The sequence below is a fragment of the Lissotriton vulgaris genome, chromosome 3_1 (assembly GCF_964263255.1).
Source record: "Lissotriton vulgaris chromosome 3_1, aLisVul1.2, whole genome shotgun sequence".
Taxonomy (NCBI): domain Eukaryota; kingdom Metazoa; phylum Chordata; class Amphibia; order Caudata; family Salamandridae; genus Lissotriton; species Lissotriton vulgaris.
The window spans coordinates 981,535,028-981,560,793 of record NC_141689.1 but is presented as its reverse complement, the minus strand read 5'-3'; the positions used below and the strand labels follow the sequence as shown (position 1 = coordinate 981,560,793).

The following is a 25,766-nucleotide window of genomic DNA, read 5'->3' as shown; positions in this document are numbered from 1 at the left end:
TGGCCTTTTGTTTTCGCTGGGTTCGCTTTTGTTTTGCCGCCCTGTAGTGCCCGCACTGTTGGTTTTACATTCTTTTATATGTAAAGCGAGGCTGCGGGCAGATTGAGTGCTTTTGTTAAACTATCCATGTTAATCGCAGCCCCATCACAAACTGCGATTAACATGGATGCTTTAACAAAAGCACTCAATCTGCCCGCAGCCTCGCTTTACTTACACAAGAGATGGAAGAACCATTTCCGAAGATAGCACGATTTTTTCCCCATTGTGACTGCTATTTGTTTTTTAAACGCAACATTATCTTACGGTGTGCTTCTATTGTAGCATGCATCTGCTTTATATTCTCCCGTTTTGTCAAATGGGCGACTTCCTGATTTTTCAGTGATTAGACTCGGACTGCTGTGTTTTATTGAGCCGGCCGGGCTTGAGTCTGCTGGGAGTTCCTGGTGACCCCTTGAACGGGGTATTTGCTGTTGCAGTTAAAACTATTTACAGCAATGGCAGCTTTGGCGATGAAGCGCGAAGGCCCTCAGTTCATCAGTGAAGCTGCAGTGCGAGGCAATGCTGCAGTTTTGGACTATTGCAGGACATCTGTATCTGCCTTGTCGGGGGCTACAGCAGGAATTCTGGGTCTGACTGGCCTGGACGGCTTTGTCTTTATTTCCTGGCTTCGTTTTTCCCAGTGGTTAATTTGTAAAAAAAGAAGTGCCGGGGCTCTCATCAGAAGGCAGTTTCGACCGGCCAATTTCTCCTATCAGCACTGCCTAACAAACCCTACAAGTGTGATGGGGAAGTGTCGTAATGGCCAGAGCTGCCAACTTTGGGGCTGGGGAATCAGTTCCAGCCTCGGCCTGGACTCAATATCCTGTGATTCTGGGCGAATCGCTTAATCAACCTGTGCTCACCAAAAATGAATGATTAGGTGCTGTTGTTCAGCCAGCTCATATTAAGCACAACCAGGAGGTCGAACATAGCAGAAGGAAACAGATTAAACATTATTCCTAATTGATTTGCGCATTCATTCGAGGCTAAGAGGAAGATTTGATATGTTTCTGCTACGTTATTCTACATACTGAGCATCATCCACATGTGCTTCCTCTTTTTTTCTGTTTTTTTTTTGTTTTAGCTCTGCTCGATGTTCGGAATACAATACAAGTTTTGCTCGTTTCACGATTTGGGTTTTAACTTGTAGCGATGGTACTGATTTCACTCAAATGTCACTAGACTGCAGGTTAGCAAGAGATGAAACCAGGAATTCACACGCCTTGTGGGGATCTTGTTGACTTCCAGCCACAGAAAACACTTCAGTGTGTTTCTGGAATTGATCGAAGTTTGGCAGGCATGAAATGTGTGAGGCCTCAAAGTGTCAGTGAAATTAGAGTCACTCTTGTGCCTGTCTCGTGCTATCAGATAAATATGTAACATTAGTCTATGTTCACCCACTTTATAGAATACATAAACTAAAACTGGAGTGAGGTTTAAAACGGAGCTATTACAGAGTGCGCCACTTATGCATATATGGTGCCCAGTTACCAGGAATGCTATTCCCTTCCCGCGCCCCACTCCTACCAAATGAGGAATTACAAGGGGGGCGAGATTTCAGCACCTGATTTACTACTTTCTTCCATTACTTTCATCTGAACATTTCGCTGCTTTCAGCTGCTGAAGTGTCCTTGTGAACTGCTCCTGATCTCGTAACGGGGCCCAAAGATGTGTCATGGACATGTTCAGGGCCGGACTGGGAACTTAAAACAGCCCTGGCAAAAAATTATTAATTCAGCCCCCATTTTGCACCGAGTGAGTGACCCCAACACTTTGCTCAATATGATTTTTCCAGGATAATTTTGGAAAATCAAACTGAAAGGTGCCTGCTGAAAGGTTTCAATTGTATACGCTAGTTTAGCTGGATGTTCAGAAGGGGATTTAATGAACTATTCAAGTACGTAAGAGTTTAGCACAGCAGCGCTATGTAATCATGCATGCACCTGTGCAAGAATAATTAGTCTTTTAAAGGGGCTTGAGAATCTTAGAGAGGCCGCCGGGAGCCGATCGTGTAACGTGCATCACAACTCCTGGGTGCGCAACCGGCCTCCAGGTGTCAAAACCGGCCTCCTGGGGCTCCAGCCTCCCGGGGGATTGCCCGCTTGTCCGGCTGGCCAGTCCGGCCCTGGACGTGTTAAACTTAAAGCGAAATGTTTATGCCACGAGGGAGAGGGGGGCAGGAGTGGCTGCCTGTGTAGAATAGGGCAGTGTCCTGGCTCATCAACAGCTCACACCCGGAGGTCCTGGTCACACACTACTACCAGCAGCATCATATTAAATCACTACTTACTGGGACAACCTTTTAGTTTTATTTCATCAGATGCCTGCTGCGCAACACGCTGCTCGCTTCATGACATCCGTTGAAAATCGCTGCAGCTGCGCAGTATGCCTGGGTGGGCTGCAGCGAGCACAGTGATCCCATTGGTCCAACTCAGGACACACACTTGACGATTTGTCAAGTAGGGACGGGGCGGGCTAAATGTATAGTTTGCAACTAAGGGGTCATCATTGGTAGCGAGTGATTTATGATAAGGCAGGGACCCTAGCAGTTTCTAAGCGTGTGCCTTCATAAGGCGGGCTGCTGTGATGCAATATCAGCTCTTCACCAGTGTGCAGCCAATATCGCATGTAGACCCGGGCCTGAAAATTAAGTGCCGGTGCTAAGCACCGGAAAGCACCGGCACAAATTAAGCACTGGTTTCTCCTATTTCTACTTTTGGTGCTAAAATCTGGCCGGCGGTGGAACAAATATTTCAAATCCCAAAGACCACTCTTCACCGGAGGGCTTGTTGGAGGCCTATTCACTTATGTCCTTTACTGGACTTTCTTGTATGGCATGGTGCATGTCTATTAAAGCGCTATATCCTCTGAAATGTTTTTAATGAAATTTGAGGACTATTACTCAATTCATTTAATCGACAGACCAATACTCCTTATTAATTTCTAATGCAGTTCTGTTCCTCTAATTAAATCAAATCTTACACAACAATGCAGTAAGTTTAAAAACACCTCTTGTGGGCTTTTCAGGGAAATCTGCCCGGTTTGCAGACTTGCTGCATTATTATGGTAGTAAAGCGAGGCTGCGGGCAGACTGTGTTCATTTATTTAAATATCCCAGTTAATCACAGCCCCTTTCAGAAATTTGAAGATAACTAATTTGAAAAGAAACGGTAATTATCATTTATTTGCTAAATACTGCAATTATTAGAGAATTTGTGCTGAAGAAATTTAGAGAAAACCTGCGAAAATGTGTATATGTTTGGTAGGTGGTGCAGGCTGCCCTGGGTGCTGCAGAGCAGGCTGCCATGGACACAGATGAAATTTACAGGCCTCCAGGGTGGTTTGGCTGGCTGCCTTGGCACAGCGATAAGTTGCCTAGCAGGTTACTACCTTAATTTAAAAATTTGACATAAGAAAAGCAGATTCTGTGGTCTCATATTTTAGTCGGAGCATTGCAAATGAAACGCATCAGCCTGCCAGCAACTTCACATCACACACAAGTATCTGAGATTGAGCAGCATCGACAAAAATAAAAAAACTATTCTAGCCAATACTGCCCAGCACCGGGAAAAATAATAATGAAGAGCCTTCCCCAGTGTGCTGTTTGTGCATGCATGTATCATGACTAAGTGGCCATTTTATCTTTTGAGGCAAGTGTGATCATGTATGCTCTCACCAGTCATCACAAGTGCAACATTATACATCACGTTGTGACAGTCATTTTGTCTTTTTTTCTTCTTTAATTTACATTCAAGATGTTGATGCCCACCTTAGAGCGGCACGTTAAAAAAAAAAACAGTGTACAGGAGCACGTTGGTGACAGCCGGGGCATTCAGCTATGTAAGAGCCTGTGGTAGAGCGAAAGGCTGTACTGTTTGCAGAGCTCTGTTCTCCATCGCCAGTGGCGCACACACGTTATATATCCTACATGTTAAGCTTGGTATGTGGCTTTCTAGGTTTTTCTCTAATCTTCTATTAAGGGCATCAGAGTGTGCTGCCTTATGGTCCCAAAGGCATCATAAAGATTGTGTTTCCAACAGCAAATCATAGCAGCGCTCCCCTAATCTCATTGCCGCATGGCTCCAGGCTGCAGTAAATAAATGTAAAATTACAATGATGGCCGGCTGCTAATTGCCGGGGAGTGACTGGTGCGGCTGGCAGGTCTGTACTTTGAAGAGCGGGCAGCCAGGGCAGCCCACCGAAGTATACCCGATTTGCGGTGGCTCTGATCACAGCCTTGAGGCCTCACAAGTGAGTGAGACTGACCGTGCTTGCTGCCGAGTGGGTTAATATGAATTCGTGAAAAGCAGTTTGGAGATATTTTACCGCTTCCCATTCTCAAAAAGCTTTTATTTCTAATATTTATCTCTTTCCATCATTGCTTATTTTGCTCAGGAGAAAGTGTCCTAGTCCTTGAATGGCACTCATAATTACACTGACATTATGCAAATGGCGCACATAGGCAACCTGAAACCTTGACCGCTATGGGAGAGCGGGACATGAAGCACAAGGAAAGCTGAGCACGGCTGCCTGCAAAGCTACCAGCCAGCGCGTCCTACACCTGGGCGCAGTGTTCGAGGCTGCCTTCTCAAAACAATGCAGCAAGTTTAAAAACCTGGCTTGTGTGCTTTTTAGGGTAATCTGCCAGGTTTGCAGACTTGCTGTATTGTTGTGGTAGGAAAGCGGGGCAGATTGTGTTCTTTTATTTAAATATCCATGTTAATCGCAGCCCCTTCACGAGCTGTGATTAACACATTGGGGCACATATGGTGAAGGCACAGAAAGTGGTCTAATGCCAGCTAACCAATTTCCTTAAGAGTACCATCTTGGTACCACTAGCAGCAGAAACTCGAGCTAACCCAATTGACTTAATGGCTGGATGTTTTCCACTGAACCCATGGCAATGAATCTGGACAAAAGAAGTACAGGTCTATGAACAATTTTAAAATCCTCCCTAACATGTTGAACAAGGGAAAATATATTGGTTTAAATATGTTCAAGATATGGGGTTGGGCCATGTTATGGATACCAACACTGGCTGGCTGACTCTACAGTCTTGCCTGTACATTTGAGATGACTAAAGATCATATATATAACTCACACCTTTTCCAAGTTACTGCATGAACATTAGACAGCATAAATTCAGAATGGAGAGAGGCAATCATTGCTTACATGCAAATGTGTGTGAATGGGACACATATCTGTTAAAACATTGACATGGCAAAAGGTAAAGAAAACGCATGAGAGTGGCTGGATTGTGTGGGTAGGTGCATATAAGTTTAGCCTAATGGGTGCTAATAATGAAGCACAGGGGCACGTGCTTATTTGCCTAAACTGGAATCCCAGGTAACTATTTGGTCGTTTTTCTTAATGGAGTATCTGGGCCAGTCCCATTCATTTTTTGTAACTCTTAGAGCCTTTGCTAACCATCTTGTCTTCAATTGCAGGTTTGCAGTCTGTAGGGTATTTGGATTTGAATGGTCAGGCGTGAGTACCCACAAAGACAAGGTAATTTTGTGTATGTTCCACATTGGATTTTTGGGGTGCTGGGTAAATAGATTCACAACCTGCACCCCTTTTCTTTTGCAGGTTTGTGAGACCGTGCTACAAATACAGTTGTACAGGCAGACGGGAGTAGAGGCAGAACAAACAGGCAATTGTTTGGTAGAGTTAAACTGTGGTGCATCTTGTGTTCTTGTGTATTGTAGTATAACAACATACCTTACCCATGTTTTCTTCTGTTGCAGTTTTCGCAGACTGTACCCCACACATGTGAACGGGAGTACGTGAGTACAAGCAGAGCAGGTAATTGTTTGGTAGTCTTAAACTGTGGAGCATCTTTTACATTGTAATATAACAACATACCTTACCCATGTTTTCTTCTGTTCTAGGATTCGCAGACATACCCCACACATTTGAACAGGGATACGTGAGTACAAGCAGAGCAGGTACTTGTTTGGTAGAGTTAAACTGTGGTGCATCTTGTGTTCTTGTGTATTGTAGTGTAACAACATACCTTACCCATGTTTTCTTCTGTTGCAGGTTTCGCAGACTGTACCCCACACATGTGAACGGGAGTACGTGAGTACATGCAGAGCAGGTAATTGTTTGGTAGTCTTAAACTGTGGAGCATCTTTTACATTGTAATATAACAACATACCTTACCCATGTTTTCTTCTGTTCTAGGATTCGCAGACAGTACCCCACACATTTGAACAGGGATACGCGAGTACAAGCAGAGCAGGTACTTGTTTGGTAGAGTTAAACTGTGGTCCATCTTGTGCATTGTAATTTAACAACATACCTTACCCATGTTTTCTTCTGTTCTAGGTTTCGCAGACAGTACCCCACACCTTTGAACGGGCATACGTCTGAAGTGTACTTGTCTGTGTAACTAATTCATGTAATGTCGTGTTTATCCAATTTGCAAACTGACCTTAAGACCCTTAACGTGGCGCTGTATGTGTGAAAATGCACCATCTTTTCACCTTTTTAAGTAAATATTTTGAGTGATATTTGGCATGGCACACGCGCGTTGTCTGGTTCCTGGCGCACATAGCCATGGTTGCAGCGCACAGAGACCCTCCACTGCCGCACACAGAGGAAATAAATTAGAGGGAACATTGCTTACCAGTAACTTGAATTTCCCTTGCATAGGCTATCATTGACTGGTTTCACTTGGAAATTCTTCTAAGTGTGGACTTTTTGAACTTTATAAAATTCATATAAAATCAGCAGAACTGCGAATTCTGATTTTCTCACCTTTTATCAGGAGTAACCTCAGTGCTGCTTCTTTGAGCCCAGTACTGATCATGAAAAGTAATTCTAACCGTACTTACCAGCAACTTGTATTTCCTTCCATAGGAATCCATAGTCTGATTTTCACTAGAAAAGATTCTAAGGGGCCCATTAGGATGGCGGGCAGATTGACCCGGCCAGGCTGGCGGTAGCCACCGCTGGCCTGGCGGGGGCAATCCACCCGCCATCCTCACCTAAATGACCCCCCTGCCATATTATGATAGAGGGGGAACCGCGGCGGACATAAAGGAAAGACCGTTTGACTCTTTTCCACCCCGGGCGCCTTGCGACTGTGGCGGAAAAGGTCCAATATGGTGGCGGACATCGCCAGCCATATTAGCATGGGATTTTTTAGATGCCTTTCCGTGGCGGCAATACCGCCACGGATAGGCATGCGGTCTTCACTTTGGGGGCCCCCTGTGGGCCTCCAGAGTGAACAAAGGTGGGGGGTGCACACGGGGGTACCCCCTGCATTTTCATAAACAAAGCGGCAGGCACCACGCTGTGCCTGCAGCTTTGTTTCTGCAAATGCATCCTGCATTTTTAGCATTGTGGCGGGCGGTGCTGAGAGCACCGCCTGCCACAATGTTAAAAATGCAGGATGCGCCTGCCCCAGTGGCGGGCGCATCCTAATACCCCCCACGGGACCCCCACCCTTATGGCGGGTGGTTCTAATAACCGATAGGATGGCGGGCGGACTAAGTCCGCCCGCCATCCTAATGACCACCTAAGTGTCTATTTTCACAAACTAAAAATATTCCTTAAAAATTGCCTTTATGACTTAAACACATTCTTTCAACTGTTTACAGGAGATGCACTCGTGCTGAAACCAGGAGCCACCATTGAGTAAGAAAAAGTAACATTAACACTACTTACCTGCTAAGTGAATTTCCTCCCATAGGATAACATTGGTGAATCTATGTGAAAAAGTTTCTGTCAACTTTTAAAATACAGTAATATTCCTTACAAATCACTACTGTAACCAAAACGCTTATACTCAACTGTTTACAGGAGATGTCCCAGGACTGAATCTAGGATCCAGTCCTGTGGTTAGAAAAGTAATCCAAAAAGTAACTAATTGCATTTAACTAGAAATTCACATTGACCTCAATGTTGCATTGTTACTGAAATTGTGTTGCGCATTACAACTGTAACTACTGTACTTAGAAGACTATTGCCTATTTGCAAAGTATTTAAATTAAAGTGATTTATTCTGAGAAAGTATATTTTGTAAAGTAATTTATAATGTAATTATAATGCAATTTAAAAAATAAAATATCTAAAAATAAATTGTTTAAAAGAATGTAGAAAATCAGTTTAAAAAAAATAAAAATAACTATTAATACATTTAAAAATTGTTATTTACAAAACCTTGAAATTTGCTGGAAAAACCATAGGTTTCAGATATGTTATAGTTAGGAATTAGCTTTTAAAAAACATTTGAAATTCACTGAATAAATCTAAGGTTTCAGATAAGTTATAGTTAGGAATTAGCATTTAAAAAACCTTTAAAATTCACTGAAAAAACAGGTTTCAGACAAGTTATAGTTAGGAATTAGTATTTAAAAAACCTTTGAAACTCACTGAAAAAACCATAGGTTTTAGGGGTGTTATAGTTAGCTAGACATTTCACTCGTATAAAACCATTGAAATTTCCCTGTTATAGTTAGTTGTACTAACTATAACTCGCGCGCCCGCAAGCCACTGCTGATGATGTCACATATTACATCATTCATGACATGGTCAGTGATATCTCTGATGACATCACTGATGACATCTCAAATGACATCACTGAAGGCAAAATGGCAGCCGGCCACTCGGCTGAGTAGGCTGGTGTCAGGGTTCCTCTGGGGAAATCCTCCCGAGCTCAGATTTCTCTGCCCGACCTTACTTTGGAAATAATTACTTTGTGACCTGGGGAAAGAAACTCTGTAGTTTGGCAACATTTTCATCTTTTCTGCACCCCTGCGAGCTACAGTGATATGCTTTTCAGACTTACGCACCTTCGGAAAAACTTACTGCCAAGACGCTCTGGTTCTGGGTGGGATCCACTTCTAACGGCTGCTCCCTTCCGTGGTTGTACCTCCCATATTGCACTTTCGCTGGTATGGCTCCGAAGGTATCTCCTATGAATGCGGCCATAACTGTTAAGACCCGAGGCACTACACGCTCCAACAGTCCAGGCAAAGCGACCGCTGGCATGAAGGAGCTATGCGCTGCCCGTGGAAGCGAGGAGGCAACTGCAGGAGCAGCAGGTTCGCTACAGTCAGTCTCCACGGTTTCTGGGAAGGGCAAGCAAATCCTTCCTGATTTATTTCGACTTCAGTCTATGAAGGGGAAAGTGCCCTTAGACAGCGGTGGTGGCAAGTAGAAGTCAGTAAATACTTTAAAATCGCCAAAAGGTCCTGCTGTAAAGGCGGGAGTGGGAGTTCCTGACTGCTCACGCTCCGCCTCCAGTCACGGCGAGGTCTGTATCATAGCTACCCCCCCACCCAGAAAACGGACTCTGTGATACCCTACACTACCCCAAGTGGTTTACCAAGTTTGGCTGGGGCTGTTTTGCTGAGTAGCACTGTGATGGTGGGGGTTTATGAGGAAACTTCGCCAGCAGCAGGGAACAATCAAATCCATCCTGGCGCTTGGTCTTCAGAGCAGGGCATTGTGGGTCCTGTAGTCCAACTAATTTCTGAAGTCCCTGCTCACCATGTTACGGTTTCAAATGTGAACTCCCAAGGTGCTTGCCTAGATTATCCCTCAGAAGCCGCTGGTGATTTAAAGGAATCTGAAGGAACTGATAATTTTTATTCTATGTCAGACCATTCCGTTCATCAGAGGAAGAGGGTCCAGAGCTAGAATGGTCAGATTACGACAGTGAGTCTGCTGATTGACATCTGAGTCAGGTGTCCAAGAATGAGGCTTCATTTTGTGGCGACCAGCACAGTTCTTAAAGTTACGAATCCCAAAGATCAAGGGCCAGCAGCAATAAGTAATGGTCAATGGTCTCTCGCCACAATGGCGTGGGATTATTCTCTGTCGGCACAACCTGGCCTAGCCGATGGGGGTGGCTCTATTACTGCTGTAGGGGATAGGATGGGTGCTGTCCCAGAGCCTCCAGCCGAAATGACTTTGTCTATTATCTACCAAACTATTATGGCCCACCGTAAAGAGATGCGACAAGAGAGTGCCCGAATGCAGGGAGCCTGTCGCAGGATGCAAAACTCAATTCGCAGAATTGTGAAAACTTGTTCGGAATTTGCTGCTAGGATTGTTGAAGCCGAGGAACACATTTCTACCCTGGAAGACGTGATGGCCACTCAGAAGGGACTTGCTGATATAATTAAAGACCAACGGGAGGATATGCTATGGAAGTTGACTGACGTGGAAAACAGGGCTAGAAGGAACAACCTGAGGATTCTAGGGATTGACGAAGGCAAGGAAGGTCAAGATGTCAGGCAGTTTGTCTCTGAATTGTTCACCGAAGCCTTCCCTGAGGTCACGCAGTGGGACTGGCAGTTGGAAGCCCAAGGGGCGCATCGTTTCCCATTTAAGAAGAAGCAGAACTCTGGCCTGCCTGGAGATAGGCCTTGAGCAATTTTTATTTGTTTAAATAATTTTTGGGCCAGGGAGAAAATCTATGACCTTGCCAGACCAGATAGGAGGAGGGCTGGGAAGAGCTGCAATTTTTTTGTCAGACCAGACTTTTGTCCAGTAACTGTTGAGTGGAGGTGGCAGCTCCGTCAGCTAATTGCTTCGTTTCAGGCTAAGGGTGCCGAATCCTTCCTGCTCTTCCCCTCCAAATTGAAAGTAATCTTTCAGAGGCAAACTAAGTATTTTGTATCCGAGGCCCAGGCGAAGAAGTTTCTGAATTCTATTTAGTTAATAATTTGTCTTTTCTGTTCACTAGGGGCGGGGTACTTGTTGTTGATGATGCATTAAAATGAGGGCTGGGCTGATCTCTCTCTTTTTTTCTCTGCTGCATTGGGTATTCTCTTGTTTGGCGATCAGCTCTGATCTTCAGATGTTGTTAAAAAGGGAGGTATGATCCAGGGGAGAGTGGGGGGTACCAACCTAAACCATTGCAAGGACTTCGGTCCTGTTGCCACATATGGGGGATGAGGGGGATCGGTTGGGTCGGGTGGGAGGGGGACGGGGTGGGTTCAGGGTGGGGGTGTTGGGGGTGTGGTGGGTGAGTTTTTTTCTGGTTCTGAGTCCCAGTTGTGGTACCGGTGTTGTTAGGGATAGCAACAGGTTGTTTTTCATTTCTTGGATCATGATTAAAAAATATGTTCTATATCAGTGGAGAGTAGGATGCTATTCTTTAGCTAATGGGGCAGAATAGATTGCTACTCTAATCATGGAACATCTGCGGCCTGAATGATGGGCAAAAGCGCGGTCTGTTGTCTAAGATTGTTCAAACAATGCAGGTTGAAATACTGTGTCTGCAAGAGACCCATATACCATGGGGGAAGTGCAAATCTTTGAAATTGCCTGCTTATGATCCTATAGCCTGTTCCCGCCAGACATTCACGATTAGAGGTGCGGCTATTCTGCTAAAGAAAGGAGTAGGGCTTAGTAAGAAAGTTAAAGAGGATAAGCTGGGCAGGTGGGTGTTAGCTGAAGTTGTCATAAATAATAGGTCTCTATCTGTGTGTACGATCTATGGGTCCAATTTAGACGACCCAAAAGTTATTAGACATTAAAATATTGAACTAGCAGCATGGCCACACCCAGTGTTTTTTTGGTGGGGATTTTAACATTAATTTGTGAAGTCAATTTAATTTATCAAGTGATCAAAAGTATTTTGACAGGAAATCTCTGGTTTTTAAGGCTCTCCAGACCGTAGTTTTAGAGCATGGGCTGATTGATGCCTGGCATTGTCATAATCAAGATGATGGCTATACTTATTACTCTGCCCCATAACAAAATGGCCTGCTTAGAATATTGTTTTGTTTCTGATCAGCATGTAGGGGCAGTCACTATTGTTACCCCGCCAAGGACTTTATCAGATAATAATGCATTAGTAATGGAAAGTCCTTGGAAGCGCTCTATTAAATTTCTCAGATCCTGGACATTCGAAAGAAAGCTCCTTCTGGATCAATCCTGTCGGGATCATATGGAATGCTGGATGGCTGAATTCATGAATATTAATAGAGGAACCGCTTCAGATTGCATTGTCTGGGACACGCTCAAGGCAGCACTGCTTGGTGAGACCAAAAGCTTTGCAGCTTATCCCTGGAAGAGTATTCAGGTGCGGATTAAAAGCCGTTTTGAGGAGCTACGGGTGGCGGAGCTGGATTTATAACTAGTATTCAGCTCAGGCGGGAGATCGATCAGTGTCAGAGGGCGGTCGCCATATTAAAATCTAAACTGTTGGAGTTTTTTGGTCAGGATCTAGCAGCAAAGTACATGCAATTCGGCACACTGATGTATGAATTTGACGAAAAGTCGGGAAAAATTCTTGCCAAAATGTTACAACAGAAAAGTGTTGCAAAACCAATTGTCCGAGTTCTGGATCAGCAGGGGTGCATCCAGGATACACCAGTGGGGGTAATGGACGTTTTTAAGAGTTTTTATACTTTGCTGTATGACGAGGACTCCGGTGCCTCCCAAAGTGAGACTTTGGTGGATGACTTTCTCCAGACCCTAGACACCTTGGTGATCACACCAGAGCAGAATGAGGTACTCTCTGCGACAATTACTTGGGAAGAGGCTAAGTCTGCAATTAAATCTTTGGCGAATCGGAAGGCCGCCGGCCTGGACTCTATTTCTCTAGAATTCTACAAGACGTTCTCGGCACTGATCAGCAGGAAATGCTGTCAGTATTCAGGGCCGCACAGGGTGGTCTCATACCGGACTCCTGGCGTCAAACTATGGTTAAAAAAAAAGGAAAGCCTGAGTTAAATCCTTCTTCCTATCGTCCAATTTCACTTATAAACACAGATAGTAAAATCTATTATAACATTTTATCCTCTAGACTTGCACAGGCCATTACACCCCTGGTCTCGCTGCGCCTGCACGGGTTTATCCTGGGCAGGGATACAGCCGACCATGTCCGTCAAGTCATTGCGCTTCTGGACTGGGCCCAGACCACAGGATCCCCCCTTGGTGTGATCCTGTTGGACGCCGAGAAGGCATTTGACAGGGTCTCTTGGGGGTTTCCTGTGGGCTGTGTTGCGCTGGAAGGGCTTCAGCCCAAGGTCATCAGGGCTCTCCAGTCATTATATATCTCTCCAGTGGCCACAATTCAGATATCCGGGCAAGAGTCAGTTTGCTTTAACATCAGCAGGGGAACCAGACAAGGATGGCCCTGCTCGCCCCTGCTCTTTGCCCTGTATATTGAGCCCTTTCTTAGCAAAATTGAAGTGAGCGAAGCCATCTGTTTGATTAGGGTTAAGGGGGTAGAGTATAAGACACTGCCTTACGCCGACGATATTGTGGTTTTAACTAATGATGTCGGATCTGCTTTCCCTGCCTTAGAGACGCTTGCTGCACAATTTGGTGCACTTTCAGTTTATAAGTTAAATATTGCAAAAACCCAGGCCATTCAGTCAGAAGCCATGCCCCTTTCTGATGTGGTTGTTGTCACGGAAGCAACATATCTCGAGGTTAAAATTTCCTCTGTAGTTGCTCAAATCTCGGATTTAAACTTCCTCCCGGTTGTTGAATCCCTCAACAATAAGTTGAAGAGGCTAGATCATCTGCATCTGTCACTGTATGGCCGCTGTAATGTTCTGAAAATGTTAGTCTTTCCAAAGTTTCTCTACTTGTTCAGGACTATCTCTCTGGAGATTTCACAGACAACGCTGGCCAGGACTGAGAGGATCTGTCTTCGTTTCCTCTGGGGATACCGGCGGGCACGAAGAGCGGCCAAGTAGACTTGCCTCCCCAGGTATCGAGGGGGCTGGGCGGTTCAGAATCTTTTATTCTACTATTGGTCTGCCATGTTACAACACTTTGAGTCTCTAATGTTGGGCGATAGGGCAGATGTTCCCCTATGTACTAGGCCATCCATATATGAGATAGCCCTGGGGGAGGCTGCTAAGGGCATCTTAATGCGTGTGTTGGAGCCTAGTTATTTCAGAAAAACAAGGTTCAAAATTATCTGGGCTATGTTTTCAGTTTGGCAGAAAATCTGTCATAAGCTCACTGTCTCAAAGGTTAATTTCTATACCCCCTTTAATGCTGTAGGGGTGTTGCCATCTATATTTCAGGATAATGTCACTTTTAAATGGCAGAGTATGGGCCTGAATTATATAGGGGATTTAGGTTCTGATGGGCAGCTGGCCTCATTCTCCTCTTTAAGGGAAAAGTTCCATATGCAAACCACAGATTTTTTTAAATATCTTCAAATTAGGAGCTTCTTAGATAAATATCATCATAACATTCACCATTTATAGTTAAATTGCTCTAATTGACCTTGATAAAAGGAGGACCAAAGTAGGTGCTATCTACCAATATCTCTTATCAGGCCTGCCTGATGATCTGGATGCTCAGAATATTAAGTGGGCGAGGAAATTCGGTATGGCAGAAGTGGATGTGCGACCTGTGCTGGAATTAGCTAGCTATGTTCTAGTATCTGGCAGCTTACGGACGCAAAGTTATATGGCTATGTTTGACTTATATCTCACTCCGACTAAAATCGCTAAATGTGGGGGGAGAAAAGGAGACTCTTGCTCCAGGTGCAGACTCCAAGCGGCAGACGCTATCCACATGTTCTATTCGTGCCCAAATTTGGGGGACTTCTTGTGTGATATTGCGGTCTTTATCAAAGAGGTGCTTGATATTCCGATGGAGATCTCGCAAGTGTTGGTCATAATGGAGTGGGAATACCCTGGAACTATCGAAAGATCAAGATATACTAGTGCATTTTTGTTTATTGCCATGGCAATGATACAGCTCTGTATAACCTCGCAGTGGCTAAGTTCGAAAGCTCCTACATTTTTCAACTGGAGAGCCAGGATGTTAGCTTGGTATGATCTGGAGTCCCCCGTGTATTCATTAAGGGGGAGAAGAAGGCGTGTGTTGGCCTCTCAGATTTGGGCTCCTCTAGAGCAGTGGTCCAAGTTGTGAAAAATCTCTTTATTTGATATTGGTCTCCCTTTTTTAATTATGCTTCTTATTTTCTTATAAGATTTATTGATTTAATCCTTTGTATTTTCTCCACTGTTTTTGTGGGGGGTTTTTGTTTATAATTGTTATCTCGTCCTGATCTAGATTTATATGTTAGTGAATATTGTAACCACGACTCGGTATATTTTGCGTTGTGTATCTTTTTGAAAAGTATTAAATAAAGTTTTAAAAAAAACTGATGACATCATCCACGTGACAATCTGATACATCTTATCATACACTAGTATAACCTTTCAACACTCATTATAAAATATGGAGTACCATATTTGAAACCATTGACATACCAATACAAGTTTCTAAAAACCCACTCAGGGATTCCTACATCTACACACACATCTAAACACTTACCTATAGATTCACTAATACATGCTAGCAAAGATCAATAGAACACTATTAAATATACTTATACACCTACATTGACATTACACACCAGCACACATCCTATTCACTTTTGCAGTCATCCTACTCACTTATGCAAACAATTGATCATACTTACATTTACTAAGCTACACACTTGCACAAACACCACTTTATTTATTCATATAGATAGTTACTCATACTTAGTGTGTTATAAAATCGCTATTACAAGTATACAGTTATCTATACGTCACTCATACAATCACTGAGTCTTATGTATACTTATTTATATATAACAACTGTCACATACACTGCCTTTTATATTTCTAGTTTGTTGGACATGTATCATTGAGAAATATATTTACTCATCACCACACCCATACAGAGATTCATTCACCCAAACAACTGTTTCCACATACAGTCTTAACCTCATATACCTACTAAATCAACTATTTACATATCTTTGGACAGTCACACACCTACCACCCAATCACACACACATTCGTTCACTATCCCATACAAATACTCACTTAACTAATTAATAACTAATATAGATCTTGGGGGGCTTGGGGACCCCCCCATAGTCCCCAACTGAGAGGGCAGACCCCGGGGATGGGATCCCTTAGGCCATAAGTTGCCCAGGAGGGGGGCCACGCGGCCCCCCTCCACTATTAAAAATTTTAAAAATTTAAAAAGAAAAAAGATTGACAGGCTCCGGGGGATGGGGTCCCCCGGGCCTTAAGGTAGCATAGGAGGGGGGCAGCCCCCTCCATGAAAAATAATAGAAAAGTTGGCCATGCCCCGGGGGATGGGGTCCCCGGGGCCGTAATTGGCCACGGGAGGGGGGCCACGCGGCCCCTACCCGTAAAAAAGAATTGGGGGCAGGCCCTGGGGGATGGGGTTCCCAGGGCCAAAAAAAAGAAAAAGAAAGGGGGCTACACAGCCCCCTTCTTAAAAGTAGTTTTAAAAAAAAATGGGATCGGGAGGAGGCAGTCCTCCGCCCTGCACCTCTCTGCACCAGTAGCCTCCAGTATGGGCCAGGGGGCTCCCTGGCAGAGAGTTGTTATGAGGCCATGCCCCTTTTTACACCTCTCTGCAACTCAGCCCCCTGGCGCATACTGGAGGTTCCTGGTGGGCTAGTTGGACCCCAGGGACCCTGAGTATGCCAGGGGAATTAGTTCCCCCTGTGAAAAAGCACCAGGGGGCTGCATTGCAGAGAGGTGTAAAAAGGAGCATGGCCTCTTTACACCTCTCTGCAACTCCGCCCCCTGGCACACACTGAAGGTTCCTGGTGGGCTAGTTGGACCCCAGGGACCACCAGTATGCAAGGGGAATTAGTTCCCCCTCTGCAAACATGCCAGGGGGCTGCATGCAGAGAGGTTTAAAAAGGGTCGTGTCCTCATTACACCTCTCTGCAACGATTACCCTTCTCCAGGGGCCGTTAATGAGGCGCACACTGAGGGATTATATTTTCCTCAATTTATTGAAGCCACAAGCAATATATATATATATATATAATATACATAATATAATATATTACCTACTGGCGGTCGCCAGTAGGTAGTTATAGTTAGGACCTAGCTACCATAGGAAATCCGCAACATTCTATTGGGAATAACTTTGGCGCCGGTTGAGGAATTTGCGTGTAATTTTCTAAAATTTAGGCCAGCTCCGCTCCGCCCCTTCCCTGGACGTTTTTGGGGGATTCGGTTTGCGGGGCTGAGAAAAAAGGGGGGTCTCAAAACGTATTTCCCCAAGTTAATTACCATAGGACGATTAGACACGGCTACAGCCCGAATGGCTGAACCTATTTACACCAAACTTGGCAAAATTGTAGGGACTGGTACGCAGAAGTGCCTTTTCTATATTTGGTGAAAATTTCTCCAGTGGTTTTTACGAAAATTAACTTCAAAAACACATATATATCTATATGCGCGCTTCAAGCGCTTACAGGTACGCGTACCGGGGAGCGCACCTGGCGCGACACAGAAGTGCGCGAGCAGAAAGCTGATTGGCTCTCGGGTGTCTGTCAACATTCCAAACAGTCCGGATAGTCCGCCATCTTGTGTCTCGATAGAATCGAGACAGAAGAGGTGAAATAAAAAGGGGGAAATGATTATAAGGGGGCAGGGTAGACACCCCCCGACCCCCTAGGTTTTCTGAGGGGGGCCTAGAAGGACCCTGTGGTGCAAAAAAACTATTTTATTGTTTTTAAAATATTTGCGGGTTAAGAGCTGGGTGCATTCCCATGTACGCGTACCCAAAGCGTACCACAGGGAAAAACAGTGAAAGAAAATAGTGTAAAATAAGAATTTGGATTGCTTAGAGGTAGGGTAGCTCTAAAAAGAGCTGTTGTGTTATGTGGGTGATTTAAGTACCTACAAGTAGGTACCGATGCAGAGTCTAAAATTCAAGAGAAAGACTCTGTTCCCCTCATCTGCAAAATGTACACCGTCTCCTTTGTAGATATCTTGCATGTTGTAATGCAAGTTATTGTGGTATATGGAACTCATACCATAGTCTCTCAGGAAAGCAGAAACAGATCCTTTTGGGACCCCCTGACAAGGTCTAGGGGGTGAGGGGCACTCTACCCTGCCCCCATTTCACGTTCGGAACTATTATATTTTACTCTCTTCTGTAACTACGCAAAATGGCGGCGATAGGGTGCATCAGAGACAGTGAGAGAAAGGAGGCAGGAGATGAAGAAGAGATGTCAAATACACATTGGAGAAAATATAGTGGGAGAAGGGAAGTAAATATGAGTAAACTTACTATGTAACATAAAAATGTTGCACTCTAAACTATAAGTCTCACATTATACTACAATCACTTCGCTACTACCTCATAAATTAGAAATAAAAATGAATAATATGTCAAACAATTTTTAATTTCTAAATATTAATTTATTGTTCATAATTTTCATAATTTAAAAGAGCTTGTAACATGTCCTCATCAGGAATTTCCTCATGAAAAGTCTGCAATGATGATTCTTGGAACTCTATGGTTTCCAAACAATCGATAAATTTGCGGTCAAGAGACTGATCAAAAAAATCATTCATGTCATCTTCTCCTTGTGAAGGACGCTATCCACATGTTCTATTCGTGCCCAAATTTGGGGGACTTCTTGTGTGATATTGAGGTCTTTATCAAAGAGGTGCTTGATATTCCGATGGAGATCTCGCCAGTGTTGGTCATAATGGGGTGTGAATACCCTGGAACTATTGAAAGATCAAGATATACTAGTGCATTTTTTTTATTGCCATAGCAATGATACAGCTCCGTATAACCTCGCAGTGGCTAAGTTCGAAAGCTCCTACATTTTTCAACTGGGTAGACATCCCCTAACCCCCTAGGTTTTCTGAGGGGGTCCTAGAAGGACCCTGAAGGGCAAAAAAACATTTTTTTGTAAAAAATTGCGGGGTAAGCGCTGGGTGCGTTCCCATGTACGCTTTCCGGTACATAACAATTTATGCGTCACTCTATGCCTGAAAGGGTTTTCTTTTGACTTAATACTGGGTGCTCCCTTGTGTCTGGACAAAGCTATACCTCTCTGAAGAACTCTAATTAGAGCGAAACACTGTGTCAGGGGTTGCTTTTACTCATTTCAGGTTGGCTTGAGTTGGTATTTTACCAATTCAAAGCTGTAATATTGTGCCTGGAGTGATAAATGCCTTTTGTCATTTTACAGCTCGGCAAGGACAGCACTGTACTAGTCCTATGCTTAAAGACTTGGCTGTATAAATGGCAAAAGACTGTCATTTTCTATCTTGGCATAAATAGCACTGTGCTAATCCTATGCTTAAAAACTTTGACAGAAAAACAGACATTTGAGGTGAGCAGATTTAGAGTGTCGCTGATGTTGAGAGTGCTCTAACAGGAGCTGCTTTCCACCTAAACTTGAGAACTACCCAGAGTTCTCTCCTTCTTTTTCGCATATATATATATATATAAACTATATATATATATATATATATATATATATATATATATATATATATATATATATATTACCTACTGGCGGTCGCCAGTAGGTAGTTATAGTTAGGATCATTTTTCATAGGAAATCCGCAACATTCCATTGGGAATAACTTTGGCGCCGATTGAGGGATCTGCCTGTAATTTTCCTTAAATTTGCCTCGCTGCACTCCGCTCCTTCCCTGAAAGTTTGGGGGGATTCGTCAAGCGGGGGCTGAGATAAAAGGGGGGTCCCAAAACGTGTTTTCCCCATGTTAATTTCCATAGGGCGGTTGGACTCACTTTTAGCCCGAATGGGTGAATGGATTTCCACCAAACTTGGCAAAATTGTAGGGACTGGTAGCCCGATGTGCCTTTGCTATGTCTCAAGATATGTGCTCCAGTGGATTTTGAGTAATTTAGGTTAAAAAAAATATATATATCTATAAGCGTCCCCCGGTACGCGCACCGGGGCGCGTACCAGTGCGCTACGCGAGTTCGCGAGCGGAAAGCTGATTGGCTCTCGGGTGTCTGTCAACATTCCAAACAGTCCGGAGCGGCCGCCATCTTGTGTCTCGGTAGGATCGAGACACAAGAGGTGGCAAAAGCAAAGTGGGAAATGACCAAAAGGGGGCAGGGTAGACCCCCCCTGACCCCCTAGGTGTGATGCGGGGGCCAAAAAAGGGCCCCGCGGGGCAAAAAAAAAAATGTATTTTGTTTTCGATTTTCGCGGGGGGAGTGCCCGGTACGCGCACCGCGGAGCGTACCAGGGAGCATACCATGGGGGAAAAAGAATGGCAGAGTTTTTAAAAAATGTAGCATTTTTTTATAAATTGGAGGTAGTTCTAAAAAGAACTGTTTTTTTAATTCTTTTTGTTGTTTTATATTTTTTTATTGTTTTTTGGAACATTTTTTACTTTTTTTGGCTTTTATCAACAATTTTATATTTTTTTTGTAAATTTTATGAGGACAAACAAAAAACAGGGAATTGTAAACGGCTCAACTGGAGCAAAAAAAATCAGGAAGGTTTCTTTCTGCAGTTGTGGTTGTCTCCAGCACGGTTAATCAGTTTGATACTTTGCTCTCCATAGCAAATTGTAGTCCCGCAAAATTTACAAACAATTTTCAAATCTCCAAACTGGGGTTGGATATTTGGGACCATCTCCCTTGTCTCTGGACCCGATGGAGTGGGTTGTTTACTTTTGGAGGTGCTGCAAGAAGATTGGGGAGGGTTTCTTGTCAGTTCTCTGACCTCTGCCGCAGCATAGTTGTTTGGGTGCTTGCGTTGCATATGGCAAATCATTGTGTTGTTGCCAAAAGAATACTTTTTGGCAGGGTTCCCCCTGGAAAGTACAGTCCCACAGATGACACGTTACTTTTGGAGCATTAACTTTCTTTAGTCCCCTTGGGATTTAAAAAAAACTCCCACACAATGTGCTCCTTTGGTTTATAGGGGGTATTATCTTCAGGCAGGAACTGCTTCTCCTCCTCCTCCTCCTCCTCCTCCTCTTCTTCTTCACCACCACTGTGGTGTTCCTTGTGGTGGTGGTGGTGGTGGTTGAGATGCTCCTGCTGCTACTGTAGCCATTTCTCACTACAAACAGGTCTGCAAACAGGTCTTCCTCAGTCAAAGTACAAAGTGAGAATGAGGAAAAAAGGTGGGGGCTTTCATCATTTGGAAAAAAAACTGTTCTGAACCAATGAAAAGTGTTATTTTCAGGTCACATGAGACGCGCTTACGCTACGCGCCCCGGGGCGCTTATGTAGCGCGATTGTATGTGCTCGGGTGCTTCCGGGTGCGCTTACGCCGTGCGTATCACGCGGACGCGCCTACGCGATACGTCACAATGATGTTTTCGTTTGCGGCAATAGCACTAACGGGACGCTCAGCGGTACGCGCACCAGGGCTCGCCGCAAGACTGCGCTTACCGATGCACCATCCTTGTGACAGAGTGACAGACCTCCTTTCAGTGTAATGTAACCCATGAAACACATATTCAAAAATAGAAACTAAAATTTACAAAAAAATGGAGATACCCATACCAGTTACAACAACCAATTCAGTAATTCCACCATCTATATACACATCCACTCATTCACCAACAGTTCTATATAGTCACTCAGACATATTTATTTTTCAGAAAGACACACATTCACTGGATGGTGTCATCAGTGATGTCATGAGTGATGTCACTGGCCATGTCATGAGTGATGTAATATGTGACGTCATCAGCAGTGCATTGCAGGCGCGCAAGTTATAGTGAGTCCAACTAACTATAACGCGGGAATTTCAATGGTTTTATGTCAGTAAAATTTCCAGCTAACTATAACTGGTGTTAAACCTATGTTTTTTTCAGTGAATTTAATAGGTTTTTTAAATGCTAATTCCTAACTATAACTGGTGTGAAGCCTATGGTTTTGTCTGTGAATTTCATATATATATATATATATATATATATATATATATATATATATATATATATATATATATATATATATATATATATATATATATATATATATATATATATATATATATATATATATGTATATAGGTAGTTATTGTTAGGACCTAGTTTCCATAGGAAATACGCAACATTCTATTTGGGGGCAGGCCCTGGGGTATGGGGTCCCCAGGGCCAAAAAAAAGAAAAAGAAGGGGAGCTACACAGCCCCCTTCTTAAAAGTTGTTTAAACAAAAGAATTGGGATTGGGAGGAGGCCACCCCCCTCCCTGGCTGCACCTCTCTGCACCAAAAGCCTCCAGTATGGGCCCGGGGGCTCCCTTGCAGAGAGGTGTAATGAGGCCATACCCCTTTTTACACCTCTCTGCAACACAGCCCCTGGCCCATACTGGAGGTTCCTGGTGGGCTAGTTGGACCTCAGGGACCCCCAGTATGCAAGGGGAATTAGTTCTCCCTCTGAAAAAGCAACAGGGGGCTGCGTTGCAGAGAAGTGTAAAAAGGGGCCCGGCCTCATTACACTTCTCTGCAATGCAGCCCCCTGGCACATACTGGAGGTTCCTGGTGGGCTAGTTGGAACCCAGGGACCCCCAGTATGCAAGGGGAATTAGTTCCCCCTCTGCAAACGCATCAGGGGGCTGCGTTGCAGAGAGGTGTAAAAAGGGGCGTGGCCTCATTACACCTCTCTGCAACGTAGCCTCCTGGCGTATACTGGAGGTTCCTGGTGGGCTAGTTAGCCCCCAGGAACCCCCAGTATGCAAGGGGAATTACTCCCCCTTCTGCAAACGTGGCAGGAGGCTGCGTTGCAGAGAGGTGTAATGAGGCCACACCCCTTTTTACACCTCTCTGCAATGCAGCCCCCTGGCACATACTGGAGTTTCCTGGTGGGCTAGTTGGCACCCTTGGACCACCAGTATGCAAGGGGACTTAATCCCCCAACTTAGAACGCGCTACGGGCGTGTTTGCACAGTGGTGAAGGCAGTGGGCGGGGATAGAGGTGATATGTGTGCAAACATGCTCTTTGGCACGTTTTAAGTTGGGGAATTAATTATTCTTCAATCCATAGGTCCCCTAGTATTTCCTACTGAGGAGACTGTAGTAAATGAGGAAATTAGGAAACTTCATAACAAATAATTGTCCCAAGATAGTCACCAGAGACTTCCCCTTGGCCCATACTGGAGGTTCCTGGTGGGCTAGTTGGACCTGAGGGACCCCCAGTATACAAGGGGAATTAGTTCCCCCTCTGAAAAAGCAACAGGGGGCTGCGTTGCAGAGAAGTGTAAAAAGGGGCCTGGCCTCATTACACTTCTCTGCAATGCAGCCCCCTGGCACATACTGGAGGTTCCTGGTGGGCTAGTTGGACCCCAGGGACCCCCAGTATGCAAGGGGAATTAGTTCCCCCTCTGCAAACGCGACAGGGGGCTGCATTGCAGAGAGGTGTAAAAAGGGGCATGGCCTCATTACACCTCTCTGCAACGCAGCCTCCTGGCGTATACTGGAGGTTCCTGGTGGGCTAGTTGGCCCCCAGGAACCCCCAGTATGCAAGGGGAATTACTCCCCCTTCTGCAAACGTGGCAGGAGGCTGCGTTGCAGAGAGGTGTAATGAGGCCACACCCCTTTTTACACCTCTCTGCAATGCAGCCCCCTGGCACATACTGGAGGTTCCTGGTGGGCTAGTTGGCACCCTTGGACCACCAATATGCAAGGGGACTTAATCCCCCAACTTAGAACGAGCTACGGGCGTGTTTGCACAGTGGTGAAGGCAGTGGGCGGGGATAGAGGTGATATGTGTGCAAACATGCTCTTTGGCACGTTTTAAGTTGGGGAATTAATTCTTCTTCAATCCATAGGTCCCCTAGTATTTCCTACTGAGGAGACTGTAGTAAATGAGGACCAACTACAGGTACCTCCAGTAAGCGCCATGGAGCTGCGTTGCAGAGTGTTGTAAAAAGCTCCCTGGTGCATACTGGAGGTACCTGGTGGGCTAGTTGGCCCACAGGGGACCTCAGGATTGAAGAAGAATTAATTCCCCAACTTAAATTGCACCACAGGGCATGTTTGCACACATGTCACCTCAGACCCCGCCCCTTCCTTCACTATTGAGCGAAATATTCCTCTAAAATCAGCCGAACTACGAATTCCGATTTACTCACCTGTTATCACGAGAGACGTCAGTGCTGCATCTTTGAGCCCAGTACGGACCTTGAAAAGTAAATCTAATCATACTTACAGTAACTTGAATTTCCTTCCATAGGCTAACATTGACTGGTTTCCCTTGGAAAGTTTTCTGTGTGGAGTTTTGGAAGTTAAAAAATTCCTCAAAAATCAGCCGAACTACGAATTCTGATCTACTCACCTGTTATCAGGAGAGACCTCAGTGCTCCATCTTTCAGCCCACTACTGATCCTGAAAAGTAATTCTAATCGTAGTTACAGTAAATTGAATTTCCTTCAATAGGCTAACATTGACTGGTTGCACTTAGAAATTTATATATATATATATATATATATATATATATATATATATATATATATATATATATATATATATATATATATATATATGAGAACACAGATTTCCCTCTCTCCAGATCTGCGAATGCGGTCAAAGCCTCCACGCCAACCACAGGAAGGAAAAACGGACCACCAATTCAGCAAGCATATTTTGTTTATTTCATTTCACAAGCCATTTCCAGCGACGCGTTTCGAGCACGAGTGCCCTTGTTCACGCTGCAGTGAAAGAATAAAGCAATCACAAGCCATTTTTAAACGCAGTGCACCTGTGTGTGTTACCACCCCCTGGTGGTGATTTGCCATATCACGTGAGTGATAAAAGTGAAAAAAGACTATCACTGCAACATCAATATATCTAGAGCACACTTAGAGGAGCTAATCACAGGTTGAATCCAGGATTGCGTAAAAGAGTTATTAAAATAAACAAAGTAACTGGTTAAATCCATCTATTAACTCGATCCTTCCCTCTCATGATTACATAAACAACAAATTGTATATAAATTGATGTTACTTATACAGTGATAGGGATCTAAAATTTACAGAAACCTGAAAACTATAGCATAGTGTGCAAAATTCAGCAATGTTGTAGTAGCAGCAAATAGGCCTTAATAAAGTGCATGTGTGAAAAAAGTGCAAAAATAGTGATTGCGACGAAAAAATATATATACATATGAAAGTGCATGATAAGCCGCATTACCACCAGACAAGAGAAGCCAAAATAGCAAATATTTCATAATTCAGAGCCCTGAATTAAAAATTATCATAAATACATATAGGCTATCAGTGTCATAAATGGTAAAAGTTAATATCAAAAGTGTAAAAAAGTGTTAAAAAAGTGTTATTTATTTATTTCACTGAAAAAACAGAGGTTTCAGAGACGTTATAGTTAGAAATTTGCATTTAAAAAAGCTTTGAAACTCACTGAACACACCATAGGTTTCAAAAACGTTATAGTTAGAAATCAGCATTTGAAAAACCTTAGAAATTCACGGAAAAAAACATAGGTTTCATGGGTGTTATAGTTAGCTGGACATTTCACTTGTACAAAACCATAGAAATTCCTCCGTTATAGTTAGTTCTGTGTTTTGAATGTGGCTTCTCACCAATAAGCCCCACCCAAACACTGAACTCCCACCTGGAAAGCAAATATATCATAACACCTTTGAATAATGTATACTTCTAAGCATGTCTTACCACCCCTGGCACAGCAAGACTGCAACACAAAACAAACAGCACCTTTTGAAAAGGAGTTATATTTAACAGAATGCAAAGACTATCCCTTTTAGAATAAGGCTTGGGGTTTATTACATAATACTCTCTAAACAAAGGCTGTCTCGGATACCAAATGTATAAGATTCAAATATGTGTAGCAAACTTATAATCTAAAGGCATGAATCAATAACTGAGCAAACTATAATACTGATTAATAAACAAGCAATAACTGATATAAGATACGAAACAATGGACATCCTGCAAGAAATCAAAAAGATATATATACAGAGTAGAGGATCACT

At 43.8% G+C, this 25,766-nt stretch overlaps 1 protein-coding gene across 3 annotated transcripts; it reads left to right on the top strand.

Moving 5' to 3' along the window:
* Positions 1-461: 461 nt before the first annotated feature.
* Positions 462-2,893, top strand: LOC147727291 (ER membrane protein complex subunit 6-like). Of its 3 annotated transcripts, none has more exons than XM_086963084.1 (2): positions 462-650; positions 2,732-2,893. In XM_086963084.1, the coding sequence occupies exons 1-2, from the start codon at positions 495-497 to the stop codon at positions 2,891-2,893; spliced, it is 318 nt and encodes a 105-aa protein (XP_086819210.1). In that variant the 5' UTR covers positions 462-494. The 3 variants fall into 3 exon arrangements, with proteins under 3 accessions (XP_086819210.1, XP_086819209.1, XP_086819208.1); XM_086963083.1 differs by having other exon boundaries at positions 462-656; positions 2,735-2,893; XM_086963082.1 differs by having other exon boundaries at positions 462-660; positions 2,727-2,893.
* The last annotated feature ends 22,873 nt before the right edge of the window (positions 2,894-25,766 follow it).

Bases quoted from the DNA above. Each gene is read 5' to 3' on its own strand.
- LOC147727291 (XM_086963082.1), top strand. From the start codon at position 495: ATGGCAGCTTTGGCGATGAAGCGCGAAGGCCCTCAGTTCATCAGTGAA. The intron at 661-2,726 runs CCTGGCTTCGTT...CACCGGCACAAA, and splicing joins GGACGGCTTTGTCTTTATTT to TTAAGCACTGGTTTCTCCTA.